The sequence below is a fragment of the Aquarana catesbeiana genome, linkage group LG02, assembly GCF_042186555.1.
Source record: "Aquarana catesbeiana isolate 2022-GZ linkage group LG02, ASM4218655v1, whole genome shotgun sequence".
NCBI classification, from domain to species: Eukaryota; Metazoa; Chordata; class Amphibia; order Anura; family Ranidae; genus Aquarana; species Aquarana catesbeiana.
Genome location: NC_133325.1, coordinates 581,282,646 through 581,299,752, shown reverse-complemented (window position 1 = coordinate 581,299,752; position 17,107 = coordinate 581,282,646). Strand labels below are relative to the sequence as shown.

Sequence of the window (17,107 nt, the reverse complement as noted above, 5' to 3'; positions counted from 1 at the left end):
TTCACCAATGCAAAGACCAGGATTGTCAGGACAGGAGGGACAATAATAGCGGGTGTCACGCCTATATCCGCGCTTGCTGCAGACACGACATCTTTTTTGGGGGGCTCGTTGGGTAGGGGTACTCGGGAGGACATAAAGAAAATGCCTCTCATGCAGCCGGCTTACTGCATTTGGTTGGGGAAGGTGAGGTGGAGCACTGTCTGGAAACAGAACGGCTCTGACGATCTCTTCCTGGAATTTAAGGAAGGATCCAGTCCGTCCTGAAGCTCTGTATAGCACATAAGCGTTCAGCAAAGCCAATTGAAATAAACAGACACTTTTTTGTACCAGCGTCTGGCCTTACGGGCAACTAGGTATGGCGCCAACTGGTCGTTGAGGTCCACCCCTCCCATGTTAAGGTTATATTCGTGGACACAGAGGGGTTTCTCCACAACAACAGTCGCCGTAGTAATTTGGACCGTCGTGTCTGCATGAAGGGAGGTAAGAACGAAAACATTGTTATCCCTCCACTTCATAGCGAGCAAATTATTACACTGCAAGCAGGCTCTCTCCCCCAGCCTAAGATGGGAATCTACAAGCCGCTGGGGAAAGCCCCGGCAATTAGGTCGCACGGTGCCCCGGCAATTAGGTTGCACGGTGCCACATGCTCCAATCTGATGATCAAAAAGGTGACTAAAAAGTGGTACGCTCGTGTAATAATTGTCCACGTACAAGTGGTACCCCTTTCCGAATAAGGGTGACACCAAGTCCCACACAATCTTGCCAGCGCTTCCTATGTAGTCGGGGCAGTTTGTCGGCTCTGCGTGACTATCTTTTCCCTCGTAAACCATAAAACTACATGTATAGCCTGTGGCCCTGTCACAGAGCTTCTACATCTTGACCCCGTATCTGGCACGCTTGCTGGGAAGGTACTGTTTGAATGACAAGCGGACAGAAAACTTAATCAGAGACTCATCAACGCAGACAACTTGATGGGGAGTAAACAAGTCTGCAAAACGTTGGTTGAAGTGGTTTACGAGGGGCCGAATTTTGTAGAGCCGATCGTATTCAGGGTCTCCACGAGGACGACAGTTCATTGTTGTTGAAGTGCATGAACCGCAAAATATGCTCGTATCGTGCCCTGGCCATGGAAGCAGAGAACACGGGCATATGGTGAATTGGGTCAGTGGACCAATATGACCGCAACTCACTCTTTTTGGTTATGCCCATGAGGAGGGAAAGGCCCAGAAAGATCTTAAATTCAGAAACCGTTATTGGTTTCCAATCTCTGGCAAGGGAGGACTGGTGAATAGTGGCGATGTGTTGACCAGCGTACAAGTTGCTTTGGTCCACAATAGATCTATAGAGATCTTCGGTGAAAAACAGCGAATAAAAATCCAGTGACTTAAAATCAACTGTTTCCACCTGAATGCCGGGTTGGCCAGTGAATGGGGGAAGTACGGGTGCTGCAGAAGTGGTGGGTTCCCAATTTGGATTGGCGAATGCAGCAGGAAGGGCACTATGGGCACGACGGGCCTGTGTTCGTCTTCTTGGTGGCAGCGGGACACTACTTGTGCTTGCCACCTCACCAGCTTGAACTGCACTTATGGGACTCGCCACGTCACCAAGTGTTACTGCAGTGCTGGATGTACGACCAGGGTGTACTAGGCCGCTGGTGCTTGCCAGTTCACCAGAAGGAATAGCGGCGCTAGTACTTCTCTGCTCCCATACGAGGGACCTGCGGTTCTTGCACATCAAGGACAGAAGAAGTAGATCGGGGTCTGGTACGCCTGACCTTGGCAGGGACCAAAACTCCGTCGTCAGAGCTATCTGTCATGGAGCCGCTGTCTACATACGTCGATCGTATTCTGAGCCTGAATATGACAGAAGAGTGACTTCCTCTTCATTATCTGTCGTGCTCAGAAACGTGTTGGCCTCTTCACTAGTGTACCTTCGATTTGCCATTTTGGGCTCTAAATTTAGTGGTACACTAGTGAGACTCACAGGCAAAAAAGCTCCTGACTGTTAGCGACTGTATCAAAACGCTACCAACAAAAACTGTTAGCGATCGCAGGGATCAGGCCTGACTCTGTGAACACTGCAGTTATGTGTGTTTAGTGTTTTGTAAGTGACAGTGATCGATCGATACTGCACTTGGTTGGGCAGCGCTGGGTTGAGGGGCAAAACGTAGGTGCTAGCAGGTATCTGGGCTGATCCCGCTAACACTGCGTTTTTGGGAACCCTAAACTGCTGGGGACGCTAGTATAGATCTGATCGGATCAGATATTGATCCGTTCAGATACTATACCACTAAGGGAGGTGTATGGTGCATGCGTGGGTGTTAGCGGTACTGGCGCTAACCTGACGCTGCCTGGGGCGACGCAGACCTTATCTGACCCTAAAACTTAACTTATATCACCGCCGGGCGATTAGGGGGTTAAACCTTTATTAGGTAATAAATGGCGGGTGCCCTGAAACTATAAAAAACAAACTAACCAGCGTCACCCGTAACAGTGATCACTGGTGAAAGGGTTAACTAGGGGGCAATCGGGGTGTTAAAACCTCTATTAGGTAGTAGGGTCCCTGTTGCTATAAAACACTGACGGCGAACCTATATACTTACCTCCCTAACTAGCATTACCTGTGACACGAATACAGCGATCAGAAAAATGATCGCTTAGTGACACTGGCGACGGGGATTGATCAAGGGGTTAAAACTTTATTAGGGGGGTAGCCTAGACCTAAAGGGGGCTACCACTAACTGCCCTACCACTTATAACTGTCACAAACTGACACCAATGCAAAAAAATTGGGGTCACTGTGATGGGGTACAGGGGGGTGAAAAGTGTGCCTAGTGTGTTCTACTGTTAGTGTAGTGTTGTGCAACTCACATCGATGTCTTCTCTCCTTGGCACCGGAACGAAAAGACCGGCTCGAGGAGAGATGACATCACTTCCTCTGCCGCTGTTTACATTACAGCAGCAAAGGAAGATTGTCATTCATTGAGAGCGATCGCGAGGGGGTGGCCATGAATGAGTGACCTCCCCCTCAGCCTGGATCGCTCCCCTAACAAAGCCGACCGCCTCGGGCACCGGGGGGGCGCGATGCGCCCCCCGCCCGCGGGAGGCAGATCACGTACCAGGTACGTGATTTTGCCTGCCCGTGCCATTCTGCCACAGTATATCTGCGTTAGGCGGTCAGCAAGTGGTTAAGGGCTCAAGGGATCTTGGTGCTCGGGTATCTGGACGACCTCCTCCTGCTCAGATCACTCACTACAGGCTCTAGAACAGAGAATACCATGCACAGTGCGGTATTTGGAAAGCTTAGGCTGGATCATAAATACCGAAAAAGTCAACCTTGAGACCAGCTCAAAGTCTAACGTATTTAGGTCTGATCCTAGATACAGTACAAGCAAGAGTATTCTTGCCACCTGCAAGGATCTGTGCCCTGAAGAATCAGGTGTGTCAGATAAGGGGCACCAAACAACCCTCCATTCAGCTCTGTATGAGTATTTTAGGGAGGATGGTATCCTTCTTCGAGGTGGTGCCCTATGCCCAGTTCCATTTCAGGCCTCTACAAGAAGGCATATTGTTGGCTTGAAACAGAACACAAACCCTGGATTATCCAATGTTATCTCCTCCGGCACACTTAAGCCTAAACTGGTGCTTCCAGGATCAGAACCTGCGAAAGGGAAGATCCTTACTCCCGGTAACTTGGAGAGTACTGACTACAGATGCCAATATCTCAGGCTGGGGAGCAACCCTAGAAGGGCTCAGGGGAAATGGTCAGGAACAGATCCTGCCCATCAACATCCTGGAATTACGGGCAGTATGACTGGCCCTATGGTCCTGGACTGTGGAGCTTCAGTACTACCCTATCCGGGTTCAGTCCAACAATGCCACTTCAGTGGCCTATATAAACCACCAAGGCAGTACCTGGAGTTGTTCAACTCTAAAGGAGGTGAACCACATTCTAGCCTGGGCAGAGAGACATGTGCCGATTCTATCAGCAATCCATATCATGGGAGTAGAGAACTGGAAGGCAGATTATCTCAGCCGCCAGCAAATCTGCCCGGGGAAATGGTCCCTACATCCAGGGGTGTTCCAGGAAGTTTGCCAATGTTGGGGATGACCAGAGGTCGACTTACTGGCATCCAGGTTCGACAACAAACTACAACAGTTTGTGTATCGAACAAGAGATCCTCTGGCAATCGGAGCAGATGCTCTGGTAGTTCCATGGAGCCAGTACTCCCTGGTTTATGCTTTCCCTCCGATCCCTCCCCTTCCACATTTATTGCTCCGGATTCGGAGAGAGGGAGTTCCAGTCATTCTGGTGGCACCAGCCTGGCCTAGAAGGCCCTGGTTCCCGGTGATTGTGAGACTGACAATAGATGGGCCATGGACGCTTCCATGTTGCCCCGATCTACTGTCTCAAGGTCCTATATTCCACCCCAATTTACAGTCTCTAAATTTGACGGCATGGCTATTGAAGCCAGGATGTTAAAGGACCGTGGCATCTCTGGACCAGTGGTGTCCTAGAAAAGCTGTCACTAGGAAGATCTATCCTAAGGTCTGGAAAACTTATATTGCTTGGTGTAAAGCCAAAAAATGGCATCCTCAGAAATACGTGATTGGGAGAATTATCTTTTCTACAGTCAGCTGTGGAAATTAAATTGGCTTTTAGTACAATCAGAGGTCAAGTTTTGGCCCTATCAGTATTCTTCCAAAGGCCTTTAGCCTCCCATTCACTGATCCAAACCTTTATTCAGGGGGCAACTCGCTTGCTTCCCCCCATTAGGTCACCTATGTGTCCTTGGGACTTGAACTTGGTGCTGTCTGTGTTACAAAAACAACCATTTTAACCTATTAAGGAAATTCCATTAGACTTGCTGTCAGGCAAGCTAGGCTTCCTGATGGCCATCACCTCGGCTAGAAGGGTGTCGGAGTTGGCGGCCCTTTTGTGCAGGGGGCCATACTTGATCCTTCACCACGACAGGGTCGTGTTGCGACCTGTTCCATCCTTTTTGCTAAAAGTGGTGTTGGCCTTTCATTTAAATTAGGACACCAGTTTGCCTTCTTTTTTCTCTCTGCCTCGTTCGGTTGAAGAGAAGACTGCATTCTTTGGACGTTGTCCAGGCAGTCAAGGTTTATTTGTATTCTGGTACTCCTTGTGGATTGTTTTTAGGAAAGGAAGAAGAAACTGAAAATTGATCTGGGGTGTGCCGTGGTCAGTATGCCTAAAAGGGGGCATACCCAAGTATAACATTTAAATGGAAAGTAAAAGAAAGAAGGGGAATTGGTGGGTGGGATACGCGAGCCACCATCGTCAGGGCAGGAGGAACAAGAGGGCAGACTTTATGCAGCCGGACTCCTCCTACAAACACAGGCTGACCTGCGGTATGTTTTGAAGATATGTTTTGTGCAGGACTGAAATGTGTCAGCGTCGTGCATTTACCAGGCCGAGTTACCCGAGGTGTAATCAAGCAAATTAACCACTTAAGCCCCGGACCATTTGGCTGGCCAAAGACCAGAGCACTTTTTGCGATTCGGCACTGCGTCACTTTGACTGACAATTGCGCGGTAGTGCGATGTGGCTCCAAAACAAAATTGACATCCTTTTTTCCCCACAAAGTTTTTTTTTTTTTTTGGTGGTATTTGATCACCTCTGCGTTTTTTATTTTTTGCGCTATAAACCAAAAAATAGCGACAATTTTGAAAAAAACACATTATTTTTTACTTTTTGCTATAATAAATATCCCCGAAAAATATATAAAAAAAACATTTTTTTGCTCAGTTTTGGTAAATAAAATCGCAATAAGCGTTTATTGATTGGTTTATGCAAAAGTTATAGCGTCTACAAAATAGGGGATAGTTTTATTGCATTTTTATTAATAACTGTTTTTTTTAACTAGTAATGGCGGCGAACATCAGCATTTCCCCGTTCTTCCTCTCCGTGAGACGATCGCGGGTATCCCCGTGGACATCGAGTCCGCGGGTCCCGCGATCACACTCACGGGGCTTAGGGCGGGCACGCGCCGCTGCGCACGCAATGGCACAGCGTCAAATTTAAAGGGATGCACCTATACGCCTATTTGCCTGTCTGTGCTATTGTGTCGACTTATATCTACATGCGGCGGTCGCCAAACGGTTAATGAGAACTCAGGCCTTTGAAACCTGAAAACGTGACCAACTCAATCTGTGCGTACCTAATAAACGTGATAGGTAGTGCAGCAGTAGTAACGCCATGACCTACAGGTAAAAGCCAGTAAATTTGAATATTTTGAAAAACTTGATTTATTTCAGTAATTGCATTCAAAAGGTGTAACTTGTACATTATATTTATTCATTGCACACAGACTGATGCATTCAAATGTTTATTTCATTTAATTTTGATGATTTGAAGTGGCAACAAATGAAAATCCAAAATTCCGTGTGTCACAAAATTAGAATATTACTTAAGGCTAATACAAAAAAGGGATTTTTTAGAAATGTTGGCCAACTGAAAAGTATGAAAATGAAAAATATGAGCATGTACAATACTCAATACTTGGTTGGAGCTCCTTTTGCCTCAATTACTGCATTAATGCGGCGTGGCATGGAGTCGATGAGTTTCTGGCACTGCTCAGGTGTTATGAGAGCCCAGGTTGCTCTGATAGCGGCCTTCAACTCTTCTGCGTTGTTGGGTCTGGCATTCTGCATCTTCCTTTTCACAATACCCCACAGATTTTCTATGGGGCTAAGGTCAGGGGAGTTGGCTGGCCAATTTAGAACAGAAATACCATGGTCCGTAAACCAGGCACGGGTAGATTTTGCGCTGTGTGCAGGCGCCAAGTCCTGTTGGAACCTGAAATCTCCATCTCCATAGAGCAGGTCAGCAGCAGGAAGCATGAAGTGCTCTAAAACTTGCTGGTAGACGGCTGCGTTGACCCTGGATCTCAGGAAACAGAGTGGACCGACACCAGCAGATGACATGGCACCCCAAACCATCACTGATGGTGGAAACTTTACACTAGACTTCAGGCAACGTGGATCCTGTGCCTCTCCTGTCTTCCTCCAGACTCTGGGACCTCGATTTCCAAAGGAAATGCAAAATTTGCTTTCGTCAGAAAACATGACTTTGGACCACTCAGCAGCAGTCCAGCTCTTTTTTTCCTTAGCCCAGGTGAGACGGTTTTCGCGCTGTTTCTTGGTCAACAGTGGCTTGACACGAGGTATGCGGCAGTTGAAACCCATGTCTTTCAAGCGTCTCTTGGTGGTGGATCTTGAACACTGACTCCAGCAGCTGTCCACTCCTTGTGAATCTCCCCCACATTTTTGAATGGGTTTTTTTTCACAATCTTGACTAGGGCGCGGTGATCCCTATCGCTTGTACACTTTTTCTGACCACAGTTTTTCCTTCCCTTTGCCTCTCTATTAATGTGTTTGGACACAGAGCTCTGAGAACAGCCAGCCTCTTCAGCAATAACCTTTTGTGTCTTTCCCTCCTTGTGCAATGTGTCGATGGTCGCCTTTTGGACAGCTGTCAAATCTGAAGTCTTCCCCATGTTTGTGTAGGCTTCAGAACTGGACTGAGAGACCATTTAAAGCCCTTTGCAGGTGTTTTGAGTTAATCAGCTGATTAGTTTGTGGCACCAGGTGTCTTCAAAATGTAACCCTTACACAATATTCTAATTTTGTGACACACGGAATTTTGGATTTTCATTTGTTGCCACTTCAAATCATCAAAATTAAATGAAATAAACATTTGAATGCATCAGTCTGTGTGCAATGAATAAATATAATGTACAAGTTACACCTTTTGAATGCAATTACTGAAATAAATCAAGTTTTTCAAAATATTCTAATTTACTGGCTTTTACGTGTAATCATGAAGATGTGATGCTAATAAGAATGTGAAAACAGAAATTAACCAAATGAAGTATGTGTATGCGTGTGTGTGTATGTATGTGTGTGTGTGTATATGTGTGTATGTGTGTGTATATATATATATATATATATATATATATATATATATATATATATATATATATATATATATATATATATATATATATATATATATATATATATAAAATTTTTTTAAACTATCGTAACCTGTATTGGCCATATACATATATATTACAATGAAGTATATTTCACAATCATGGTCCTTTGGTTGGTAATCAAAAGAAAAATACATGTTTTGTAATTGTTTAAAAAGAATTCCTTTTATAATAATAATTATAAATATTTATAATTATAGACATTAACTTTTTTTATTAAGACCACACTGGTGCTTGTAATTGCTTTGTCTGTTCTAGGCTAATCATTATTTGACTGTTCCTGCACACAAGTTGGACTCTCCCACCCTTACCAGAGCTCGTGTGGGTTCAGGTGAGTGCAAATGATGTTGGTTATTGTGTGTCCAGAGCTCAGCACTTTATGTTGAGTAATACTGTATGTGGATTATCCGGAATCCCTCTTTAGTCACAGTAATGCATGTGTGTACACAGAGCCCCTCCTTATCACTGATAATGTTTTGCCCCAAGACTGTCCTTGTCGCTAGTATTATGTTTGTCCTAAGACCGCCCTCATTCCCAGTCCCATGGTAGCCCTTCATTTTTACTTGTCTTGTTTTAGTAATATGTAAGCCCAAAGCACTTGCTTATCTCCAGTAATGTGTGCCCAACAGACTTGCTAGTTCATATAAACAAGTTGCTTAGAGGCCCACTGAACCTGTATTAAGCCACACAGCCCTGCACTGACTGCAAAACCTTACACTAGCTGATTATGATGTGACCTGTTTTAATCTATTTTACTCCCCCCTCTACACCTTAGACCCCCTTGCATTTGAGCCAAAACAAGGCTCTGAGGATGTCCCTGTGATCACCATTGACCCAGCTTCACCTGAGTCTGTAGATATTGTGGATGAAACGCAAGAGGAGGAAGAAGATGAAGGTGGGATTACAATGGTTGCACGAGAGCCACCTTCTCCAGGGGCAGATGATGTGTTTGGCCCCAGTGACAGCCCTAACACCCAAAAGTTACAGCGTTGTTTAAGTGATCCTGGACCTCAGCCTGAAGAGAACCAGCCTTTCCTGCCGAAGGACTGATCCATATTCTTTTGATGGACTGAGCCAAACAGCAATGAGACGCATGAAGTAGGCTTTTGCCTCCATCTTACACTCCTCACCACGTGTGTGTGGTTTTTTTTCTTTTTTTTTTTTTTTTTTTTTGCTCAATGATTTTTTTTCTGTTTGTTTTCTCCACCTACATTCTCATTCTTTTTTGTTGCCATTTTTAATATTTTTATTTTATATTTGTAACCAAAGAATTATGAACGTGCTAATTTTTTTTTGTACGATTTTTCATTTTATTGCTGTTTTATATACAAGGTGAACCTATTCATATTAAAATATATATATATATATATATATATATATATATATATATATATATAAAATCATACATGTCTGAACCAATGCAGTACTGAGCTCCTATCAAAAATATCATACTAAGCTGAAAAAGACAACTGCATGTCTGTCTGTGCCTTAGGCATGGAAATCTTAAATTACATACATTACATAGCTTCAAGAAGGCTAAACACACTATCTGCAGATTTTATTCATATGAATGTATAATAGAATTATTGATGCACCTACAGAAATGTACTATATACATGTACACCAGCAGTTTAGTGTCCATCACCACGGTACTTCAGCTTCTTGAACGATTTTTTTTTTTTCATGCATTTTTTCTTAGCTCTGGGTGCTTGGCACTCTCACTGTCTGCAGTTAGATACATATATTACAGACTTGTTAGAAATAACCACAGTTCTTACATCATATCTCTCCACTAAACATTTCGATGTGGATATATTGGGGCTGTATATCTCTGCCCCCCCAAAAAATGAGTTACATTAGTTATCCGTTCATGTTAGGGAACAAATTCTCTCATAAGCAGCACTGCTTCTACAGCTGAAGAACTCAATTTATTGTGCAATAATAGCGCCAGATCTTGTGAATGCTTGTGCGAGGGAGATATGTGCATGCATCATGTGCCTTTGCTCTGCATACAGAAGATATGTCTAGGTTAAGCATTTTACAAGTGTGTACATGTTAAACGTGTGCAGAGATGCCTTTTGCGTGTTCAGTTCTCCTGCACAGTGATTTATTGCAATTTCATGTATAAAGGTGATCAGCATTCTGGTATCTGTGAGAAATATAGAAGAGTTTTTTTTTTTTATTATTATTTTGAAAATAAATGTATGGTTTTTAAATTCTGTGTTTGTTTTTAGCTTTGCAAACCATGCTATTAAATGTAAGTAAATGACCATTGTTCCCAGTAAACCCAAGTAATGTAAATTTATCTGCGCTTAAAGAAAGAACTCTGGAAATGGAAGTACTTCATACACTTATTTCAGGCCAGCTTGGTTCAAACGAATTAGATGCTAGCTTTGTGTGGCCATTGATAAATCTGTAGCCTAGTGTTGTAGTCTTTCTTCATAAAAAAAAAAAATCTGCTTGGAGAGGCAGGTGGATAACCATATATCATCTTCCTTGGGCAATCAGAGGAAGTCTTTTTTATTCCTTGAAAAAAAAAAAAAAACACAGCTTCTTCTGAGTGGCAGAGGTGCAGGAGCAAGAGATTCTCTTTCTTTAGCACACAGATAGAAAGTCACTAGACTGGGGCACCCACTGGAAGAGGACCATGCTTCTGTAAGTAGCGTAGGCTACAACGGTAAATCGCATATTTACCATCAATCATGCAGAGGTGGCATCTGCATAATTCATTTGAACCCAGCTGGACCATAAGTGTATAAAGTTATTCCATTCCTGGAGTTTTGATTGTTTTATTTTTTTGGTTTATTTTGTATTTTTGACTATTTTTTTTTTTTTTTACTTTTTCAAATGCAGAAAATAAAAACAAGACAGTTTTGTATGGTACATAGGTGCATAACACTGCTTGATCACAAGTATACAGAATATGAATAAAAGGTAGTACTCCTGTGCTGTCAGTTGAAACTTAATAAAATAACCAGCCTACTGCAGCATACGGCTGATTCATAGCAGATAAATGGAAAATGTACAAATGATGGTGCTGCGTTGTGGGATGGCTGATACAAAAGGTGAAGGTGCAAGATAACTTCAATTTAAAGTGCAAATGATATGAATGTACAAGTAAGTAAGCACATAATATTGAAACAACAGTGCAATACAAAAGACGATGCAATATGATAAATGTCCAGTATGCCAGCCTAGACACAGATGGCAATCAGTCAGTGAAAATGAATAAAAGGATGAGCACTTCCATTCCGCTTCCTTTTCCAGACTCCATTGAATCGGTGGATTTGTGTTGACTGACCAGAGTCTGCAAATCTTTCTATCCCCGCTGTAAAGCTCATTATGGAGAAACAAATTCAGAATGTCATACCAGTTCTTACTTGAACCTATCAGTTGCCATGCCTGGAATAAAGACTGCACACAGATTGCAATAACCCCCAATAACCATGAGGTACACATCTACAAGCAAAATGGGAACCAGTGGGTGAAGGTTCATAAGCTGAAGGCAGCGCATTGGACACATTACAGGCACAGACTGGGCTCCAAAAAGTGATCGTATAGTGACCTGTGGAGCTGATCGGAATGCTTATGTGTGGAGCAAAAAAGATGGCGTATGGACACCTACATTGGTTATCTTGCTTATAAATCGAGCAGCAACCTTTGTCAAGTGGTCACCTTTGGAAAATAAGTTTGCAGTGGGGAGCAGAGCAAGACTTATATCCGTGTGCTACTTTGAGTCAGAAAACGACTGGTGGGTGGGCAAACACATCAGGAAACCAATTCGTTTTACTGTGCTAAGCCTGGACTGGCACCCAAATAATGTACTTTTGGCTGCAGGATCTTGTGATTTCAAGACTAAGGTATTCTCTGCATATATTAAGGAAGTTGACGAGAAGCCAGCTAGCACCTCCTTGGGGATCAAATATGCCTTTTGGGCAGCTAATGTTGGTGTTTGGAAGTGCTGGCAATGGTGGCTGGGTGCACAGTGTAAGCTTTTCTGCTAGTGGAAATCGCTTGGACTGGGTCAGTCATGACAGTATTGCGTCTGTGGTTGATGCATCTAAAAACACAAGCGTTTCACAGCTGAAGACTGAATGCTTGCCTCTCCTGAGTGTCACCTTTGTGTCTGAGAACAGCGTGTTAGCAGCTGGGCATGTTGTCCTATGCTCTTTACATTGGATGATCATGGCTCATTGACATTTGTGTCTAAACTGGACATTCCAAAGCAAAGCACACGCGTAACATTTCAGCTATGAAACGGTTTAGAAACATGGATAAGAGAGCAACCACTGAGGACCACAAGACTACATTGGACACTCTGCATCAGAACAGCATCACCCAGGTGTCTATGAGGGGGACAAATCTGATTGTCACAAGTTTTCTACTACCAGCATCGGTGCAATGATGATCTGGGACTTTAAAGACTCTGGAATCTTACATTCAAGGCCTGCATATTATATAACTGAAGAGCAACTGCACAAGCAAGACAAATAAGCTAAGCTGCAAAAATTAAGATGTTCTGTGACTTTTTGCTGACTTGTACACTTGAAATAAATGTAAAGAAGGTTATTAAGTACAGTGTGTAATGAGATCCAGTTCCAAAAATATCTAATATTTTTTTTTTAAAGCACAATGCATCAATACAAATGAGTCTGATTTTTTTTTTGGTCTGGAAAATATATTACTTAAGCATTGTGCGGGACCAGAAATGCATGAATAAAAGCATCAGTAATTTTGTGAATTGTCTTCTAGAAAATTAAAAAAAAATGTGGTAAAAGAACAAAATGAATAAAAGTCCAAAGTGTCAGCCTAGGCATATACAACAAACCAAAAGTGAAAATACATAAAACAATCTAAAGTTAATCAATAACTGATGGTTCCCTTCACCATGGACAGTGAATAAACGGCTGATGCCTAGCCAAGCCAATGAGAAGATACCTCAGTGTTCACTAGCCTCTCACCCTACTGTTGTAAGGTTATAGCATGTAACTAGGTCCAGTGCTCCAGACAGCCTCTGGGGGTCCTCTAGGGGTCCTTCTCCAATGGGTCTAGCAGTGATTCCTTAGGATGGATACAGCCTCCTGTAAAGTTACCTCAGTCCCAGTGATAGAGGTGGAAGAAAGATCCCAGATGGTTGTAATAACGTTTTAACAAGGGTTTATTAAGATAAAACCTAGAGCTGATACACTCACTTTTTTATAAAAAGCTCACATACAAACAATCCACGAGCAGCAAGCTCATATTCCTGCGTCACTTCTGGTTTTGCCTATCACTCAATCCCTACGCGTATCATCACGCCCACATGACTTCATCAGAGAATAACAGGCAAGGGTTGATGTCCTTAAATAGTATAATGAAATAGCATTGTGGTGGCCATTTTCTAGTAGCCCGCTATTGAAATATACAGTCAGGTCCATAAATATTGGGACATCGACACAATTCTAATCTTTTTGGCTCTATACACCACCACAATGGATTTAAAAAGAAACGAACAAGATGTGCTTTAACTGCAGACTTTCAGCTTTAATTTGAGGGTATTTACATCCAAATCAGGTAAACGGTGTAGGAATTACAACAGTTTGTATATGTGTATATGGGACAATTGGCTGCTCAGCTGTTTCATGGCCAGGTGTGTGTTATTCCCTCATTATCCCATTTACAAGGGGCAGATAAAAGGTCCAGAGTTCATTTCAGGTGTGCTATTTGCATTTGGAATCTGTTGCTGTCAACTCTCAATATGAGATCCAAAGAGCTGTCACTATCAGTGAAGCAAGCTATCATTAGGCTGAAAAACAAAACAAACCCATCAGAGAGATAGCAAAAACATTAGATGTGGCCAAATCAACTGTTTGAAACATCCTTAACCACTTGACGACCGCCTCACGCCGATGTACGTCGGCAAGGTGGCACGGACAGGCAGAATCACGTACATATACATGATCTGCCTTCCGCGGGAGGGGGGTCCGATCGGACACCCCCCCCCCCCCGGTGTCAGAGGCGGTCGCCATTTCTTCCCGGGCGATGAGAGGTGAGGGGGAGGCCATCCATTCGTGGCCACCCCCTCCCGATCGCTCCCGGCGAATGAAAATCCTTTCTGTGCCTCTGTAATGTAAACAGAGGCACAGGAAGTGATGTCATCCCTCCTCTAGCCGGTCTTTTCGATCCGGCGCCGAGGAGAGAAGACATCCAAGTAAGTGCACCAACACAACACGTTCAGTAGAACACGCCAGGCACACTTTTCACCCCCCTGTACCCCCTGTCACACTGACACCAATAGCAGTTTTTTTGTTTTTGTTTTTTTTGCATTGGTGTCAGTTTGTGACAGTTATAAGTGTTAGGGCAGTTAGGTTAGCCCCCTTTAGGTCCAGGGTTACCCCCTAACCCCCCCAATAAAGGTTAACCCCTTGATCACCCCCCGTCGCCAGTGTCACTAAGCGATCATTTTTCTGATCGCTGTATTAGTGACACAGGTGACGCTAGTTAGGGAGGTAACTATATAGGTTCGCTGTCAGTGTTTTATAGTGACAGGGACCCCCATATAACTACCTACTAAAGGTTTTAACCCCCTGATTGCCCCCTAGTTAACCCTTTTACCAGCGATCACCGTATAAGTGTTACGGGTGACGCTGGTTAGTTAGTTTGTTTTTTATAGTTTTAGGGCACCCGCCGTTTATTACTTTATAAAGGTTTAACCCCCTAATTGCCCGGCGGTGATATAAGTTAAGTTTTTAGGGTCAGATAAGGTCTGCGTCTCCCCAGGCAGCGTCAGGTTAGCGCCAGTACCGCTAACACCCATGCACGCAGCATACACCTCCCTTAATGCTATAGTATCTGAGCGGATCGATATCTGATCTGATCAGATCTATACTAGCGTCCCCAGTAGTTTAGGGTTCCCATAAACGCAGTGTTAGCGGGATCAGCCCAGATACCTGCTAGCACCTGCGTTTTGCCCCTCCGCCCAGTCCAGCCCAGCCCACCCAAGTGCAGTATCGATCGATCACTGACACTTACAAAACACTAAGCACACATAACTGCAGCGTTCGCAAAGTCAGGCTTGATCCCTGCGATCGCTAACAGTTTTTTGGTAGCGTTTTGAATCAGTCGCTGATAGTCAGGAGCTTTTTTGCCTGTGAGTCTCATTAGTGTACCCCTAAATTTAGAGCCCAAATTGGCAAATCGAAGGTACACTAGTGAAGAGGCCTACACGTTTCTGAGCATGACAGATAGTGAAAAGGAAGTCACTCATCTGTCAGATTCAGGCTCAGAATACGATCCTGTAGAGGACAGCGGCTCCATGACAGATAGCTCTGACGACAGAGTTGTGGTCCCTGCTAAGGTCAGGCGTACCAGACCCCAATCTTCTTCTGTCCTTGAAGTGCAAGAACCGCAGGGCTCTCGTATGGAGCAGAGAAGTACTAGTGCCGCTATTCCTTCTGGTGAACTGGCAAGCACCAGCGGCCTAGTACACCCTGGTCGTATATCCAGCACTGCAGTAACACTTGGTGACGTGGCGAGTCCCATAAGTGCAGTTCAAGCTGGCGAGGTGGCAAGCACAAGTAGTGTCCCGCTGCCACCAAGAAGACAAAGACAGGCCCATCGTGCCCTTCCTGCTGCATTCGCCAATCCGAATTGGGAACCCACCACTTCTGCAGCACCCGTACTTCCCCCATTCACTGGCCAACCCGGAATTCAGGTGGTAACAGTTGATTTTACGCCACTGGATTTTTATTCGCTGTTTTTCACCGAAGATCTCTATAGATCTATTGTGGACCAAAGCAATGTATACGCTGGTCAATTCATTGCCGCTAATCCCCAGTCCTCCCTTGCCAGAGATTGGAGACCAATTACGGTCTCCGAATTTAAGATCTTTCTGGGCCTTTCCCTCAACATGGGCATAACCAAAAAGGGTAAGTTACGGTCATATTGGTCCACTGACCCAATTTACCATATGCTCGTGTTCTCTGCTTCCATGGCCAGGGCACGATACGAGCAGATTTTGCGGTTCATGCACTTCATTGACAATGAACTCTGTCGTCCTCGTTTAGACCCTGGATACGATCGGCTCTACAAAATTCGGCCCCTCGTAAACCACTTCAACCAACGTTTTGCAGACTTGCTTACTCCCCATCAAGTTGTCTGCATTGATGACTCCCTGATTAAATTTTCTGGCTGCTTGTCATTCAAACAGTACCTTCCCAGCAAGCGTGCCAGATACGGGGTCAAGATGTATAAGCTCTGTGACAGGGCCACAGGCTATACATGTAGATTTATGGTTTACGAGGGTAAAGATAGTCACGTAGAGCCAACAAACTGCCCTGACTACATAGGAAGAAGCGCTGGCAAGATAGTGTGGGACATGGTGTCATCCTTATTCGGAAAGGGGTACCACTTGTACGTGGACAATTATTACACGAGCGTGCCACTTTTTAGTCACTTGTTTGATCAGCAGATTGGAGCATGTGGCACCGTGCGACCTAATCGCCGGGGCTTTCCCCAGCGGCTTGTAGATTCCCATCTTAGGCTGGGGGAGAGAGCCTGCTTGAAGTGTAATAATTTGCTCGCTATGAAGTGGAGAGATAAGAAGAATGTTTTCATTCTCACCTCCCTTCATGCAGACACGACGCCCGAATTACTATGGCGACTGGTGTTGTGGAGAAACCCCTCTGTGTCCACGAATATAACCAAAATATGGGAGGGGTGGACCTCAACGACCAGTTGGCGCCATACCTAGTTGCCCGTAAGGCCAGACGCTGGTACAAAAAAGTGTCTGTTTATTTATTTCAATTGGCTTTGCTGAACGCTCATGTGCTATACAGAGCTTCAGGACGGACTGGATCCTTCCTTAAATTCCAGGAAGAGATCGTCAGAGCCCTTCTGTATCCAGACAGTGCTCCACCTCACCATCCCCAACCAAATGCAGTAGGGCCGGCTGCATGAGAGGCATTTTCCTTATGCCCTCCCGAGTACCCCTACTCAACGAGCCCCCCAAAAAAGATTTTGTGTCTGTAGCAAGCACGGATTTAGGCGTGACACCCAGTGTTATTGTTCCTCCTGTCCTGGCAATCCTGGTCTTTGCATGGGTGAATG

General features: G+C 44.4%; 1 protein-coding gene and 1 pseudogene across 1 annotated transcript in view; both read left to right on the top strand.

Moving 5' to 3' along the window:
- Positions 1-10,236, top strand: part of SLC9A1 (solute carrier family 9 member A1) — a 150,293-nt gene extending 140,057 nt beyond the window's left edge. Inside the window, exons 11-12 of the mRNA XM_073616168.1 lie at positions 8,279-8,351; positions 8,796-10,236. Coding sequence (XP_073472269.1) covers positions 8,279-8,351; positions 8,796-9,070 — 348 coding nt within the window. The 3' untranslated portion in view covers positions 9,071-10,236. The remainder of the gene's footprint in view (positions 1-8,278; positions 8,352-8,795) is intronic.
- A 730-nt stretch (positions 10,237-10,966) lies between these two features.
- On the top strand, positions 10,967-12,593 carry LOC141128724 (actin-related protein 2/3 complex subunit 1A-A-like; annotated as a pseudogene).
- Positions 12,594-17,107: the final 4,514 nt, after the last annotated feature.